The 18,046-nt window shown below is 40.4% G+C and overlaps 1 protein-coding gene across 11 annotated transcripts in view; it reads right to left on the minus strand.

Moving 5' to 3' along the window:
• Nucleotides 1–18,046, minus strand: part of Egfem1 (EGF-like and EMI domain containing 1) — a 651,262-nt gene that overhangs the window by 589,646 nt on the left and 43,570 nt on the right. For all 11 annotated transcript variants that reach the window (XR_010063603.1, XR_005500283.2, XR_010063604.1 and 8 more), the window contains 1 exon segment: nucleotides 487–621. Coding sequence is in view for 8 of the 11 variants with exons in the window: in XM_063281764.1 (XP_063137834.1) it covers nucleotides 487–621 (135 nt within the window). In the remaining 3 variants the exon portion in view is untranslated.

Genomic DNA, 18,046 nt, shown 5'->3' on the forward strand with positions numbered 1-18,046 from the left:
ATTGTGGACACTTGCTTTCCCCCACTCCCAACAGCCTGCTGTGTCGATCCGCATTCAAAGACTGTAGTAAAGTTAAAGAAGCTGTGGTTTCAAAGAGCTCCACTCTGACAAGAGCGGGTCAGATGTTGGTTCACAGCTGCAGAGACCCTGGATCAAGCAGAGCCAAATTTAGCAAACCAACACAATATCCCTTGTTTCTGCTGGTTCTCTGATCTTTAGCTTTCAATGCTACATCATATCCTGAGGTAAAATTGGTGTCATAAAACCAAAAATAGTTCACACATCGTCAAGGTTTAATACAAAATAAGCACCTATCCCACTCCTTAAGGAAACTATATAATTGTTAATTTTCTTGGTAAGTGTTCCTTGGCCTTCTTTCTTAATTATCCCACCGCTTCCTGCAGCTCACAGGATAAAGTATTTAGGAACAGATGGGGTTTCTGGTTTGGGGTTTTAACAGTTACAGGAGTTAGGACATCACCTTACCTTCTTTCATATCCCATACACCACCGTGGGCCTGAGCAGCCTTGTCTCCAGAACTGGATGGTGTCTATGAAAGCTCGGGTGCATGGGCGTGACAGTCTTACCAAGGTCAGCTGCTCCTCTCTGCAAACATTTGGCCTTCACAAAAAGAAAAAATGAACAGTTACACGAGAAGCTGTGAGCAAGGATTTTGTACAAAGCATGGGTGCTTATCCATTTATTTTTTCACAAAACGTTTGTAATGGCTTAGAGAAATACATAAAGAAAGTAACAAGCGAGAGCTGGGGAGATGGTCCAGCGGTTATGAGCACTAGCTGCTCTTCCAGAGGTTCTGACTTCAATCGCCAGTACCACATGGTGGCTCACAACCATCTGTAATGGGATCCAATGCCCTCTTCTGGTGTGCATGAAGACAGCATGCTCTTATACAAAACAAAAATGCATTTACATAAAATGAATAAACCTTTTAAAAAATAAAGTAACAGGCAAAAAGTCAGGCAATGTCTTTTTTTAAAGTTCAGGCTTCATAGCAGTGTACAATTGTCATGTGTCAATTAAGGTAAAATATTTGTGCTATCTGAGGCCAGGAAGTGAGAAAACAGAAATAGATTTTGAAGACCAAGAACATCTTAGAGATATGCAACTTGTTCAGATCATTAAGCTGCATATTGAGTTCTGAGTTTTTTGAGACAAAGCTTAGAAAGGAAAACAATGTCAGAATTTTCAATATCCATGAAGAAAAAGCCAGCCAGCTTATCAAAGAACTTCAATCTTTCCTGGAACGCATTTCTGAGCAATATTTTCCATCTGTATGTTTAACTTGATTTCGCATGTAATGTGATGTTTGTTTAAACACAAATAATTGTCAACCTCCTTGCCTGGGCTTCCTTCCTGCTTCTGTTATAAGACACTCACCTAAAGCAAACTGGGAAGGAAGGGGAGTACGTCAAAAGGTCTGTTGACAATAAAGACCACATCACTCTGTAGAATCCCACTGTAGGAATAGAGCCTGAAAGAAAGATAGTCCAGACTCATAGGACTTTAAGCCTAGAATGTACTGATAATCTCCATAAAGTACCAATGTCACTTAGCAGCTTCTGTAAGTTTAAGAATTCTTTTGGTATTGACCTATATTTTCTGACTCAAAGTAGTCTTCATTTGGAATAATATTAATTATAGTAGCAAGCTGGGCAGACCACTCATGGTTTCCATGCCTTCAAGGCCTCTTACAAGCCATACACAGACACAAACTGAGAAAGGGAAAGATTAGTCCAACTCCGATGTTCCTAACTCCAGAAAGATGACATTCTGATGCAGTCTACCTTACACTGGGATCCTACTCACAGCCAGCTAAAGAAAAAAAAAATGAACTCGGAACTGTCACAGTCAGCTCTTAAAAATCGTTGTGAACTTGCCTGGGGATGCAAACTTAATACTGATAAACAAATGCCTAAAAGTGTGCCCAAATGTGACTCAGTGACACCGCCCCCACTGACCCTCCTTTAGCACCACGCGATCTCACAGCTCATTTCTCACATACATTTCTAAAAGGCAATTGTTTAGATTTCTCATTGCCAACCTCTGAACTTCATTTATGAGTTTGCATAGCACATTTTAATACTTAAACTAAAGGTGGAAATAACAAAGGAAGTATAAAAATAGCACCTAAGACAGGCGTCCTTAAAATGATCAGGAATTGGACAGCAAGCCTAAAGAATTTCTTAGCATTTGAGAATCTGCTAGCCAGGCATGGTGCTACATGCCTTTACTCCAGCACTTTGGAAGCCAAAGTAGGCAAACTCTGTGAGTTTGAGGCCAACCTGGTCTACATAAGTAAGTCCAGGACAGCCAGGGCTCCATTACACAGAGAAACTATGTCTCGAAAAACAAAACCAAACAATCTGCTAATATAGAGGATATAAGTATATTTGTGTATATATACATATATAGATATATATGCATATATTTATATAAACACTTATGCATACATATATGTATATATAAACAAGTATATAATATATACACCATGTATTATATATCTACCTGTATAGACATACAAATATATACATGAATACAAATATATCTTTATTTGCTCTTCTGTGACTTTTATGAGCCAAGCAGCCCAAATAGAATGAGCAAGAATGTCTGATATTTTGTTATTAACAGTATAATGCATTACACAGAAGCCCACATTGAATTCCAATGTACAATGTCTCTTTCTATCTACCCACCAATCCACTCATTTGAAAGCTATTTATTTTGTACCTGTACACATAATGGATTGTTTCAGAAGCATTCCACAAAATAAGACATTGGGTATGTGTCATCTATCATAAAGGACTGACAGGAAGTGATGAACAGAGGCACATTAGGAGGACTAGCCAGTAAAGGACACATCACCAAACTATCTAACATAGGTAAACTGTCCTCAAAAATAATTAAGGAGACTTATTAATTCCTCACAGGGATTGGTTAAGGACAATTCCCTCCATAGTGTTTCAAGCCAAAGCACAATTAAGGCAAAAAGAGTTTCTAGAAGTCACATCAGCTGTCTAGTTGGACTTAAATTGATATAAGGATTCCATCCATCATGTACAAGAGTTAGACACTATTAATTTCTAGCTTAATCCTACCCTTGTCTGGGGTCACCTGAATGTCATTAAAAATACAAACCACCTACTTCAGATGTAAGCAAAGAAAGCAATCTAAGGTAACTTCTTTATCTGTGGCAGAATCCCAGCATCCTTTGCTACTCCCTGCTTCCTCTCCCAACACAAAAACAAGGGCTGTTAGGAAAACATGTGGCAGAAAAAGAGATGTCTCAGACAGAGATGACAACAGACCCTTCTGCTGTCCTTGTTGGATCCTGGGTGCTGTTGGAACCAGCTCCAACATGGCTGGAATCATGGCTCCAGTCTGCAGTGGCAGAAAGGAGGAACCAGATGTTAAGGCTGACATGTAAGGCCGAATAAAGATGTATTTGTATTCATTCATTCATGTATTCATACACACTGGCTTTAAACTGAACTGGAATAAGTTAACAAGTAACTTTAAAATCAACAAATGATGTGTAATGACGGGGACGTGGGCAGCAAGTTGACATAATTTATTGATTAGGTAAGTAAACAAAGAGCCCTGTGTTGTATTCCAGCACACTGAGACTTTTTGTAAGTCAGTATGGTTGCCTGATGCAGATGGCTCCCGCTACCTCTCACCCTTGCTACCTTATCTAGAACCAGGTGGCCATCTTGTGGAACATACCATCCTAACAGGTCCCTGGAGAAGGGAAGAGACACAAAGGACAATTTACTCCATGCTATAAACTTGCCTTGAGGTATTATTTGTCTCCTCACACTCCTTAGTTAACTCAGGGCCACTTCCGCCTAGATCCACACTCACAGCCTAGTGAATACCCCCTGAGTCCCAGCACACCCCTGCTCTGTGTTGCCCAACCACCAATCCCCACTCTGGTCTACTTTGTTTCCAAATGTTCCTGTGTTGCTGTTGTTGTTGTTGCTCGTCTTCTTCTTCTTCTTCTTCTTCTTCTTCTTCTTCTTCTTCTTCTTCTTCTTCTTCTTCTTCTTCTTCTTCTTCTTCTTCTCCTTCTTCTTCTTCTTCTTCTTCTTCTTCTTCTTCTTCTTCTTCTTCTTCTTCTTCTTCTTCTTTTTCTTCTTTTTCTTGTTATAAGTGTTTTAAAAGATCTTACCTAGCTTTGACAGATATCTTATGAAGTAGAACCTACAAATATATTCATAAAAACACTTTGATAAAGAGTTTTAATCTACCTTCTAAGTTCTTAAATGTGATCTTTTGGCTCAAGACTAAAATATTATCATTTCTAACTTAGTTCTATGGTGATATAAAGAGGGTGTTAATCTGGTTGTTCCCAAATAAATGACTAGACTGTTTGGTCTTTAAGGGGATCCAGTAATCCAGATGTACATATCATTTAATGCATGGGAAGGGTTCAGAGCAATATGTGACAGATAATCCACATTTAGTTATATGTCAGGTGTAGATTTTCATCACATTAGTAAACTGAGATAAATTTCTCAAAGAAATAACAATCTACAACATCTAATTGTTACATCGCTACTAATTTGCCACACAGTGAAACAGATGAAAGTGGATAATGTGTCATTTTCTTTCTAAGAAGAACTTAAACTGACACTTCCTAATGAAAACACTAATTAAAATTAATAACAAGGCAGCACATTGCTTCTGCTGCTTCTGACCCTCCATCCCCTTAGGTATGCCCCAGCCTATGCTCCTTCATATTGTGACGTAACTGGAGAGCAGGGACTGGCCTTACTTGTCCTCAAACATGGTGGAGCATCCTGATTCCGTAGATTGAGAGAGCAGAGCAACCCAAATGAGGGCTCAGGGAGGAAAGCACCCTCATGGCTCCGAAGTTTATTGCTGTGTGCACTTCCTGCTTTATTGTCATGAGCTGGATCTCTCCGCAGCTGCAAATTAATTTCCTCTGCTCCCTAAATGAATTACACGTAACCGTTTCTAAAAATGACTACAGCTATGAAAGTCATTTCCACTTAATAACTAACTATTAATCTCATATTTCTTGGTGTCACTTTAGTATGAAGTGCAAACGAAAATTATGCTAAACATTGCAAATTTATAGCAAACACCAGCCTTGATTTATATTATTATAGATGGTTTATCACCAGAAGCAATCTAAACAAAACTCCATCAGATAGATGTTACAATTTGTATTTATTTCTCCTAGCACTAAATAGTTCCTCAATTTCAGGACTATCATTAATTTCTTATAAATGCAGATCTTTATTCCTTATTTTAATCTACAATGATTCCTCTAAGTCTTCAGAAGATTAGCATTTACATAGAATATTCAAATAACCATTATAAATGAGATTTGGTGTTCCCTGGGCAATCTCTTAGCAATGATGCATAAAGGACTTAAAAGGAATGGGTGGTCCCCATCGATCCAGGATGTAATGGGCTAACAGTACTTCTCCTTCCTTTTAAATGATCACCTTACAATTCAAAATCCAATCATTTATATAAAAAATTCATTATCTGTGAATATCTTTAAATTGTTTTGACTACCTCTGTAATCATCTAAATGTATTATGCATTCTTTAGATCCCCAGGAAGATATAAGCCTCTGCACTGATCATAATTAAAAGGAACTAACTGTAAGCATTTATTTGCCTTACTTATTTGGTTACCACAAAGCCAAGAGCCTTGTGAATCTCACTCTGACCACACAGTCTACAAACATTGACCACTCAGTCTATACCCAGTTCCTTCTAGTTAATCCACCCCAACTCAGCCTTCTTGATCCCTGTTAATATCTGTCTGACTTAAAGACTTCACTAGCTAAATTTTTACAGTACCTGTTTCTCCAAACAGAAGACAGAGCCATGTCACTTAGAGAAGCCCAGCTAACTATCCCTGTGTAACATGTGTATCTGTCTGCTGATTCCTCCCCCAAGTACTCTCCTGGCTTCTCCTCATCTCCTTGGTCTATGTTGAGAAGTTATTTATGAAGACTGATTTATATGATCTATTTTCTTCCTCTAAAACATGGCCCTTCATACTAATGTATGTTCAACCTCATGGCATAAACAGTCAGTTAACTCAAACTTAATAGAAATCACATGCTTTGAAGATCCTGTGATGAAGAATTCATGAAATCACTCCAAAATTTCTCTTAGCTTTTATGATGTATCAGCAATTCTGTTAGGGGCCTACACTACAGTCAAGTATGAACTGCCCTTGAAGTTAATAAAAGGACTCACTTCTGGAAGAGGTTAAATGATACTTTCAAATAGTGTACCACTTGTACAAAATTGGTAACATAAGATGTGTTTACTCTTCATGAAGATGCCCCAGATTATATAAGCCTCCATTAAAACTGAGATTTGCTCCGATCAAAGGAAATATCTGTTTATCAAGCACTAAAAATACTGAGGAAATTAAAGGAAGAAAATATTTATGAATGGGAAGATAAGCCATGCTTTTTGATGTGGAAGTATCAACATTGGTTGACTGTATATAGTAAAACTTCTAATACCCATATGGACCCAAAAGAAAGCTAAAAACGTAAACAAAATTCAAATAGGTCAAGCAATAGTGAACAAAATGAACAGAGCTGAAAGTATCACTCTACATGATTTCAGGACCTACTACAGAATCACAATGATCAAAACAGGTCTACACTAATATAAATCACACGGAAGAAAAGAACAGACTAGAGAGGCCACATATAAACTCAAGAGCTAAGAGTCAGCTTGTGGGGTTAGGGATTTAGCTCAGTGGTAGAACGCTTGCCTAGCAATCGCAAAGCCCTGGGTTCGGTCCCCAGCTCTGAAAAAAAGAAAAAAAGAGTCAGCTTGTTTTCTACAGGGATACTAAGAGCACACCACAGGGAAAAGGTTATCTCTCCAGTAGATGGTGATCAAACAACTGGACATCTACATCCAGAACGTAGTTCAATTTTATCTCACTGCATATATAGAAGTCAACACCACACTGACTTAAATATAACTTTAAACTAATGGGTCACTTTAAAGAACTGGGTCACTCTGATGATTCAGGGTTTAAAGCACTTGCTGTCAAGCCTAATGGTCTAAGTTTAGTCCCTGGAAGCTAGCTACATGACGTAAGAAAAGGACCAACACCTCAAATTTTTCTCTCTCTTCCACATGTACACTGAAGCACACACATGCAAGCACATGTGTACACCCACATGTACACTGAAGCACACACATGCAAGCACATGTGTACACACACAATAAATGAATGAATGAAGTAATGTAAAATATTGGCACATTTGAAGTAAAGACAAGAAGGCTGGGCAATGTGTGTGTGATGGGAAAACAGAAGAACCACAAAGAGAAGCCAAGATGAACCAATGATAATACATCAACACAAAACCTTCTTTACAAGTGGGAGAGCAACCAGGGATGGAGGGATGACTTGTGGGAAGAGACTTATTCTCAAAACACACATTTAATAAAGGGTCAATAGGCAACCTACGAAATCAAAAAAACCCCAAAATAACAAGGCAAATGCCCTAATTAAAATGCTAACAAAGTATCTGACTAGACATTTCCCCCTAAAAGACACACAAATGGCCAAACAGGAATATGAAAAAAGTCATTATTCATCAGATTAAACCCTCAGTGTGAGGTCATATCATACGCATAATAATGGCTATTACCATGAAAGTGAAAGATAACAGGGAAGTGTTGGAGATGTGTGGAGATACTGGAATGTCTGCACTGCTGGTGGGGAAGTACAGTTAACCACGAAAAACAATGTGGAACTTAAAAATAGAAGTATGATGTGACCCGCCAATCTCATGCCTCAGTACAGGTCTAGAAATGCTAAAGTGACATTACATTAGAGGTCTCAGGACTGTGCTCACTGCAGCATTATTCACAATAGCTGAGACACAGTCATCTCAAGTGCCATGAGTGGGTATATGGGTGAACAAAAAGAATTTAAGATGTGCATATGTACACACAGACACACACACACACACAGACACACACACACAAACACACACACAGTTTCAGAGGGTTAGATCATGATAAACGTGGCAGGAGCAATGAAAGCAGGCAGGCAGGCATGGCACTGGAGCAGGATCTAAGAGCTTACATCTGATCCCCAAGTATGCAGCCAAAAGGAGATGGGCTGAGTTTGGCATGGGCATTTGAAATCTGTCATGCATATTCTTCTCCCCAACATATACAGCATGCAAAAAAAAAAAATAGCAGGTTCAAATGTAACTGAAAAAACTGTAAGTATAAATAATCATTTCAGATACTCAGGGACAAAGATGGCTTGCCCTAGATGAGGATGCCCATCTGGTGCCACTATCCTTTACAGAATGTGAAAAGACACGAAGCGCTAACACAGCCATTGCAGTACTGAAGTGCTGGTGGGAAGTCACCGCTGAAAATCCAACTCCTAGATGCACAACACAACATTTTGTAAGAGTTCCAGCCTGCGTGAGTTTTCCTTTCATGTTCATACGATCCCTAATGCTTTGGAAAGAAAGATGTCAGGCTAAATTACTACCACTTCCGCAGCCATGTGCACACTGTGTGTTATAGTACTGTGCTCAGTACTACTCTGCATGTGTGAGTATGCGCTGATGTTGATGCACTCTGAGAGATCCAGAAATCACGCTCGATGCCCCTAACAAGGAAATTTTCTCATTTCGTGCCCGGTATCTTAAAATCTTAAAACTACATGTTGAAGAGAAAATCTATAAAAAGAGGGAGACATTCATCATGCTGAATTGCACATGCATACACACTACACATGCCCCAGCAAATTAAACGCATGCACATATGAGCATAATGGTTGAGTGAATCATTTGTGGATGAATGTGTTGTTCCTTTTTTTAAAAAATGAGTTTATTTGTTTTGTTTTTGGGGTGTTGGGGAGGCTGAGAACTTTTGTTTTGGGAATTTGGGGAGTTTTGAATTTGTTTTGTTTTTGGTTTTAGTGAGGGTCAGAGAATGAAGAGAGATGCTATTCAAAGGACAACCGCTGAATACAACTAATTCCTACTGTGTCTTCTTTTTCCTCTGACTGCTAAAAACTGAAGAAAAAAAAAAAGAAAGAAAACAGAATAGAACAAAACAAAACAAAAAAATCAAACAACCTGAAAGTTTGATTTTTTTTTTCCTTACGAAAGGTTCTGTGTTTCTTGGCCATAGTGATCACCGACTTTTCTGAATTCTGAGTCACTTACAGCCCAGCCTTCATCACAGTATTCAATTACCTAACTCTTCCCAGGTTTTCTGTATGTTTATTATTTTCCTGTATCTCAGTATCCTCTGTCTCTGACACATGTTCTTTAAGGAGAGAGATCACATCTTAGCATCTCCTATCGTGTCCAGCCATCCTGGGCTGAATAAATCACTATGTAAAGAATTATCTCTCCTTCCTAAGGCGACATCTAGCACTGTTTATTCTTCTAGCATATGAGCTTTTTGCATCTGCTTCTTGGAACAACTTCTTCTGTCTCTAATTTTCTTCTTACCTAAGGATCCAATATTTTTTTCATTTCTGAAACCTCCCATGGGCCTTACAGTGCAAATGGTCCATCGTGAGTCCTAAGGATGTAGCAATTAGTTGGAATTTATTGAAAATGGAATTCTGACTGTTCCTTGACCTTGTATAACTGGGATTTTGAAAGGAGCAAGAATAAGACGGAGGAGGGGACTAGCTCCTCCCTGAGGAATTGGGTAGTTGTTATCACTGTTGGTATCCGTTAAAAATGATCATCAGTGTTTATGATGTCTTACAAATTCTTATAATACCCACTCCTAATATTCATTTTCCTGTAAATAATCAAGATGTTGGGAATTGGGTAATTTGACTCCTTAGCTCCTTACTGCCCCTATTGCCTTGAGCAAAACAACAGCAAGCCAGACCACCCTAGGCCAGTACTAGCCACTCTAAATACTCCAAGAGGACTGAGGAAATCATGAGAAACACAGCTGATTGCACAGACTCAGGAGGGACAGCCTCAGCCAGGGCTGTTTCCCTTTGTAACAACTTTTATGCTACAACAAGCCTTCATGAAGGCTAGGTAACCTTGCACTATGTCCCCTAAGGCCAGGGGAGGGGCCATTCTTCAGTGACCTAGCAGATAAAGTACAAAGATTGGTGTTAAAGAGATAATTCAAACTCAAGAAGGATGACCAAAATGTGAATGCTTCACTCCTTCTTTAAAAGGGGAACAAGAATACCCTTGGCAGGGAATAGGGAAGCAAAGTTTAGAACAGAGGCAGAAGGAACACCCATTCAGAGCCTGCCCCACATGTGGCCCATACATATACAGCCACCAAACTAGATAAGATGGATGAAGCAAAGAAGTGCAGGCCGACAGGAACCGCATGTAGATCTCTCCTGAGAGACACAGCCAGAATATAGCAAATACATAGGCAAATGCCATCATTAAACCACTGAATTGAGAACGGGACCCCCGTTGAAGGAATCTTAGAAAGGACAGGAAGAGCTTGAAGGGGCTCGAGACCCCATATGAACAACAATGCCAACCAACCAGAGCTTCCAGGGACTAAGCCTCTACCCAAAGACTATACATGGACTGACCCTGGGCTCCATTCAACCTCAGAGGTAGCAATGAATATCCTAGTAAGAGCACCAGTGGAAGGGGAAGCCCTTGGTCCTGCCGAGACTGAACCCCCAGTGAACGTGATTGTTGTGGGGAGGGTGGCAATGGGGGGAGGATGGGGAGGGGAACAACCATAGAGAAGGGGAGGGGGAGGAGTTAGGAGGATGTTGGCCCGGAAACTGGGAAAGGGAATAACAATTGAAATGTAAATAAGAAATACCCAAGTTAATAAAGATGAAAAAAAAAAAACACAAGAGATAGACAAATACAAACCTTCATTTCATGGAAGGCCTGTGATACAGTCCTTTTCTGGCTACATGTGCAGGGGTTCCTGTATACATAGTGGGTCTGGGGACAGACAGCGCTGCTTCCTCTGGGTTCACAACATTAGGCTCAAAGTGAGGGCAGGGGAGGGTCTTGGGCAATTGAGATGGCTCATCAGGTTAAGGCACCTGCTCTCAAGCCTGATAGCCTGAGTTTGATTCCTGGACCCCTCATAGTAGAAGGAAAGAACTGACTTCCACAATCAGAACATGGCACACATGTACCTACACACATACGCAGGAAAAATGAATGCATGTAAGAACTAAACTCACTCCTCACTGTTTTTATCAGGAGCCCCTTCCTCCACCATTAACCATTCCCAGAAATCAATAGCTAATTAATACCGTACCCTGAAAGTTGAATCACCCTGTATGATCCTGCCTTTTAATATGATTCCACTGGAGATTGGAAGGAACATTGAAACATTCCGAAACAGGGAGGGAGTTACTGGGATTCTATGGAAACCTGGGTTTGCTCCTGATACCTCCGTTCCCCAAACACTCCAGAAGTGCACAGAAGAGGAGAGATAGAGCCCTCTGGCCTGTTTTTCTGGGAATCGGCAGTGTGAGTTTCCGCATTCACACCCCAGTGTTAACCAGAGCCAAATATAAAAGTCCGGTTCACAGACAGTGACCACCTGACACTGAACTGTGACAAAAGCCAAAAGCAGTCGTGATTGTGATTCCAGCCTGCTGCTGCGGCTCTCTGAGCCACCAAGGTTCCCACTGTAAGGAGCAGTGCAGCGCTTGTCTATCAATGCCTATTTAAGACAGGGTCTCAAAACACACATTTTCAATCAGACCTGAGATGCTGATCAAAACTGTTTGAAGTTTTCCAGATGCAGCTACATTTATCTGCAGCACTTCTAAAAATAAGAGGGGGAAAAAAGCCCAAAGCCTGTCAAAGTTAATTAGATTCATACAAAAAGCTTAACAGTCCTATGCAATGTTTTTACTCTGCTACATATAAATGTACAATAATCCCATGAACACTCGGTTTAATTGCTCATAATATTTTAATTAAGGCTATGCTTTGTATAAATATCAACTCATCATTTACTGTGTCTACAGTCCCATTTAAATGATGAAGTCAATTTGACAGTACATTCATGAAAAGAGAGCCTTTTAAGAGTTTTGCTTTATGTGGTCCAGAATACTAATGGGGGTTAATTGTCAAAACAAGCCTAGTTCTGACTTCAGAAGCTCCTTCACATTTTTTTAGAAGCCACAGAAGAACTGTTTCATTTGCATATGACCTTCTGACCCAGTGCCATGAATAACATAAGGGCTACTTCAAGTCTGCCTGTCTGTGGCTAGAAAATAGGAAAGCTCCCTTTTAGTATTTACATTTTAAGGCTGCCCTTTCAAAGATCCCCTTTAACTACTGTATTTGCGATTCAGATGATCAGATAATTAGATGTAAGATTAGATGCGCCAGAAGAGATAGCTGCTTCAATTAATCCTACAGCCCGTGCCTCTCTGCAAATCAGTTCTCCATGTGCAACAGAAAATATCAAATTAAGTTCTCAGAGCCAGGGAAATTTCAAGTCCACAGTCATTTTAATTCCGTCTGAGGCAAGGATATAATTTATTACTGTAGTCTGAATTCATGTTCTCTCTTTCCAAAACACCAGTTTTAATTAGAGAACTGAGCCCCAAAAGAGTAGAAGTGGGGGGAAGACAGTTTCCTATTTTACCCACCCCACCCCACTCCCAAGGAGATAACTACCTCCTGCCTATAGGCAGTAAGTATCTCTTCTGATGTGTTTGCACAGTGAGAATAGGAAAGGGATACCTTGGGGGATGAGGGCCCTACCATAGGATAGCATTGTGGCCCTGAAAGGAGAAATGAGCCACCTCTCATTTACAAACGAATAAGCCACAACTTCCCTGCTTTCGCTTCTGCTTTTTAATTTCCCCCAATCATTATGTCGTCCAAAAACAATCAAATAATTTCTCTCATAAAACACAAGATGAAAAAAAAAAACTCAAATTGTCAACTATATGTGCTTTTTTATAAATAGATATTTTAACAGAATAGAAGCATGACATAAATAGAGATCTGGAAACTAGAAAACAGATGGCACAAAAGATACCGGTATTTATCTGGATGGCAGTAAGAAAGAGCACAAAACAATCAGTTCTGGATTCCGTTAAGAGTTTTTGAAAGGTATAGCCCAGGAATATAGTCCTATGGCCGGCTGCTTGTGAAGTCAGAGCGCTGTCAACAAAAGGGAACTGATGGGATTGTATCTTTTAGGTTTTCTAGTCCGGAACTCGCAGGTGTGAAAGCTGAAGTTCACGTCTTGTGCTGAGATATTACCGAGGTCAATGCAACTCTAGGCCACTTGCAGCTACACTGCATCTGGAAATGCTACATTTGAGAGCTGGGGTTCAATTCCTTAGAAAAGTCATCCTGTTCATTCACTCAACAAGTGTTTTTGAAATACAGAAAGGCTTCAGAGCACCTGCACAGCGATTCGTGGGTGTAAGGACACCCAGCAAATAACGAGGGGATAGCAGTAGCTAGCTGTAAATTTATTTAATATCCCTCCGATGACTAGATGGACCAGAGAGTGACAACACATGGAGATATGTTAACAACGCTGGGAACCCCTGAAGGAGAAACCTGTTAATACCAAACCATAACCAGAGCTGTCAAGGCTAACCTTGTTTATTACCCCCATACACAAGTTAGGGAGGATATTTATACGTTGTTTCAGAACCAGCTTCTCCAGAGCCGAAGCGCTTTCTTCACTTTGTCCTCTGACCTCACACAGGGGACATGCCATCTACAGATGGTGTGTTACCTCTGTCATGTGGACAGATGGGTCTCTCGCCTCACACCAATTCACAAGCAGAGGCATAGCTTTCCATGGCTTTGCTCCCTTTGTTACTCTACCTAAGCAGGACGGATTTGGTCATGAGGTCACGGGGTCACGCAGTCATGCCGTCATGCCCACGATCTAATTTTAAGGACAGGAGAGTGAGTGTCCTTCTCTTCTCTCCACTTTATTCAAGGGCCTTAGCACCCAACCAATAACACTACTGCCTTAATTTTCCCACTCATCTGTGAAGGGCCTCTGGCCAGCACGGGAAGCATGGCTTTGGTAGGCTTTGTGCTTCTTCCCATTCCCTCTGCCTTGATGAAAACTTAGATCACATTCCTAAAGAGAGGTTCCAAGGTCTATTCCTTTCTTTGGCCACCTCCTCGTCCTGAGGCTGACTACCAAGGTCCAGCTATCAAAGTACTGAAATCCAGGAATCAAAAGCTCCCTTTGGCTCCCCTAATTAACATTCACAATGAAAATTAAACACCTCATGCTAACATGAAGTTTCCTCTTTTACCTTTATAAGCTGCCATTTTCTATGGGACACATCTGTCTCTGCTCTATCCAGAGGCAGGCCTTTGTCTCCACCTACCCCTGCCCCAGATAAATAGCCCTTCCCCCTCCCCCTTGTTGCCTTCCCCTTCTCCCTTGCCCTCTCTCTCCTGACTCTGTTTCTTATTCCCTGCCCTTTGCCCCCCCCGGGACAAACACATCTCCTATGTGTTAAGAATATGGTCTTGAGGGTTCTGAGGCAACTCTGGGCCTTTCGATGTGCCAGTGCTTCCTTCTCAGTTGTGCTGTCATTATTCCATCACTCCTGTTTACTCAGCCACTTACCTGGGCATCGCTTCCACCATGTTTTCTCCAAGTGGAGACAGACAGATGCTTTTTGTTCTTCTTTAGGTCTTAAAACATTATTATTTTTGCATTTATGTGGTGTGTGTGTGTGTGTGTGTGTGTGTGTGTGTGTGTGTGTGTGTGTGTGTGTTGCTCTGCTGCCCACAGAAGGGTCAGAAGACAACCTGTAGGCAGAAGTTCTCTCCCTCCACTACATGAGTCCCAGGGACTGAACAAAGTCTCTCAGTCTGCTGAGCCAGTTTACTGGTTCCACCATCCCTCTTCCCCAAAGAACATCTTCTAAAGCTTGAGGTTCTCCTTCAAATTTGTGTTGATTTTCAGGAAACACCCAAACACATATCACACATGCCATCTCCAGTCACCACACAAGTCTCCCCATTGTCCAAGCCGTCTGTCAGCCTGCCATCCCTCAATGCATCCGTCAAAATCCTCATCTCCTCTTCAGGGTTCTGCCTAATTACCATCGCCAGGAAAGCGGAGTATGTTTGCCCGTTATAAACAGCAGCTTCCGCTGCTCTCTGCTTCTGTAACAAGGCCAGGTTCAAGACACGTAAGACAACACATGATCCTACTGTATAGGTCACCCTAGAATCTCCTCACATACACTGCAAATTCTTTTCAAAAACAATTCCTGTGTGTTTTAAGGCTTTGTAGTCTGCATATGTAGTTGCTTAGGAAACATTGGCTTAATTATAGCTCTGTATGGGAACAGCATACCTCATACTCACGCATCTCAACAATTGACATCAGGAGGGGCTCATAACATTAGGGTTAATTCCTGGAGACCATTGAGCCCAGCGCTATGGAGGTATGTAAATATCTCAGTCAATTAAGAGCTCATCACTATTTAAAGCCTTTGAGCTATTCAAAGTGTTGTAAATACAAGAGATATTTACATTTTATTCTTCTCTTCCTGTTACCAAGTTCAAACATCTCTCCAATCACAATGTGACAAAGTGTCCAGAGCAACCTCACATCTGAGTTCTTCTCCCTGTGTCATGATTCATGTGTGTGTTGTAATCTAGATAATACTTTCTGTGATGTCTTCATATCCTTAGTATATTAATTTCTTTCACTGTCCTACAAATGAACGTTGGCCTAAAAGTGAGTCTTTCTTGTTCTTCTTACATTCCGGGGGAAAAACAAACTCCAGATATTTATGTCTGCAGCTACTGCTTGCCCACATCTTTTCAAGCAACTCTTGCTAACAGCTTTCTAAAGAGTGTCCACCGTGAATTCAGAGGTGTGTCTGTGTTTGTGTCTGTAACTGATTGTGTGTGTGCCTCTGTCTGTCTGAGTGTGTGTCTGTAACTGATTGTGTGTGTATGCATGTCTGTGCGTGTGTGTGATCTCCTTTCTCTCCTCTGAGATTTAGTCTTGCTATCAAGTCCCAATGTTTCACAGTCTGACCAGGACATTATTCCTTTGTTCCAATTTAAATGTCTCACGATGCTATTTACACAGGAACATTCCAACTCCTCTGTATGGTTAAGGGAAAGCCAGGATGTGTAAGAACTTGGTGTCTTTCTGTCATTCTCTTGGATAATATTATTTTTGACATTACTTGTTCATTAGGAAAAATTAGCATACCAAATTCTGTCTCTGTAGTGACAGTCTATTACTCTTTCCCTGTTGACTCAATATTCTTTTCTAAGCACCCATTTTAAAATTATGAAGGATTGAGGGCCATAGACATGGCTCAACAAATTAACGTACCTACTGGCAAGCGCATGCCCAATCCATGGACTCCACATGGTAGAGGGAGAAAACTGACTCCTGCAAGTGGTCCTCTGACTTCCACATTTGGCATGGCACATGTATGCCAGCCTACCCCCACCACACACACACACACACACACACACACACACATGCACACAAATGAATGCAATTAATTAATTAATTAAATATTTAAATCTATGAAGGATTCAGAGTCTGCTTTATGCTTAGGACATGCAACAGCTAAAGTAGTCAACCTCACGACAATGTGGTGGAGCCAACCTGATTTAAAATATGCACATTATCCTTCAGTGTAAAAAATTTAAAAAACGGAGCTGGAGAGATGGCTCAGTGGTTAGAGCACTGACTGCTCTTCCTGAGGTCCTGAGTTCAAATCCCAGCAACCACATGGTGGCTCACAGCCATCTGTAATGGGATCCAATGCCCTCTTCTAGTGTGTGTCTGAAGACAGCTACAGTGTATTCATATATACATAAAATAAATAAATCTTAAAAAAAATTAAAAAACAAAACAAACAAAAACCTTACCAGCTCTGAAGACTCACATGTGCTAGCAGTTCAGGTAAAGGGCCCAGTAAATAGTCTTCTCATGATTCATGCTTCATACCAACTAAACCAGGGAAGATGTAACTACAGACTCTGCCTAGATGATCCAGCAACATTATAGGCTTCATGGAACACGCACATAAGAAAAAGAGATGGTAGATGGAGAACACGAAGGAATCATGGCTTTATGCACCTTAAATCTGCAAAGCTGCTAAAGTGTGTTTTTAAAACAGTCAACTATGCAAATTTCCTTCACTCAATTTGGAGGGCAAGAAAAGATTGTCTAGTGTTATTGCTAATAACTCTCATACACGTGAAAAATGAAATGAACAAATAAATGTCCTAATGGATAAGATATGTGGATGGATGCAGAGACACAGTAACACAAAGCAGACACCTCCCTCTTGTGAAGCATCTGATCATAGGGCCCAGAGATAAACTGCTGTGCTCTCTCCCACCCAGGACAGCACCCAAGGCTACCTTTCAAAGTAAGAAGAGTTTCTTGTAGGCAAGAGAAGACAGAGTCTGGTTTTGTCTTTGTTTTAATACATTCAGCTAACGTGTCTTTGTTTGGGGAATTGTGACCATTAAGATTCTTAAAAGGTGTTCAATGTTGCCAATTCGGTGGATTTTGTCTGCTCGCTTGTTTTTGTTTTGGTTTTATTTGCTATTTGTGTTATTAGTCCTATTTTACATTTCAGTAATTATGTGTTTCTGTACTTGCTTTCTATAGTCTCTTGGCTATGCCTATTCCTCTCTTTAGTCTGAAGTCTTGCCTTGAGTATTCTCTGTTGGGATAATTTGGTGAACATGATTTCTTTTTCTAGCCTATATATAACGTGAAATTTTTCCTTCTTTATCCATTATGGTAAAAAATTTTTCTGGGTAAAATAGTGTGGAATGGCATCTGTGGTCTTTTAGAACTTGAAGTACATTACTTCAGAGTCTACTGGTGTTTAAACTTTCCATTGAGAAATCAGCTATTACTTTAGTGCATTTCCTGTATATGTAACTTGTGGCTTTTATCTTGTAGGTTTCCATACATTTTCTTTGTTCTATACATTCAGTGATTCCATGCCTTTTCCAGTCTTGTCTACTTCATGTTCTGTGTGTGCTGCTTATATTTGTGTA

Source organism: Rattus norvegicus, chromosome 2, assembly GCF_036323735.1.
Source record: "Rattus norvegicus strain BN/NHsdMcwi chromosome 2, GRCr8, whole genome shotgun sequence".
In the NCBI taxonomy this organism is placed as follows: domain Eukaryota; kingdom Metazoa; phylum Chordata; class Mammalia; order Rodentia; family Muridae; genus Rattus; species Rattus norvegicus.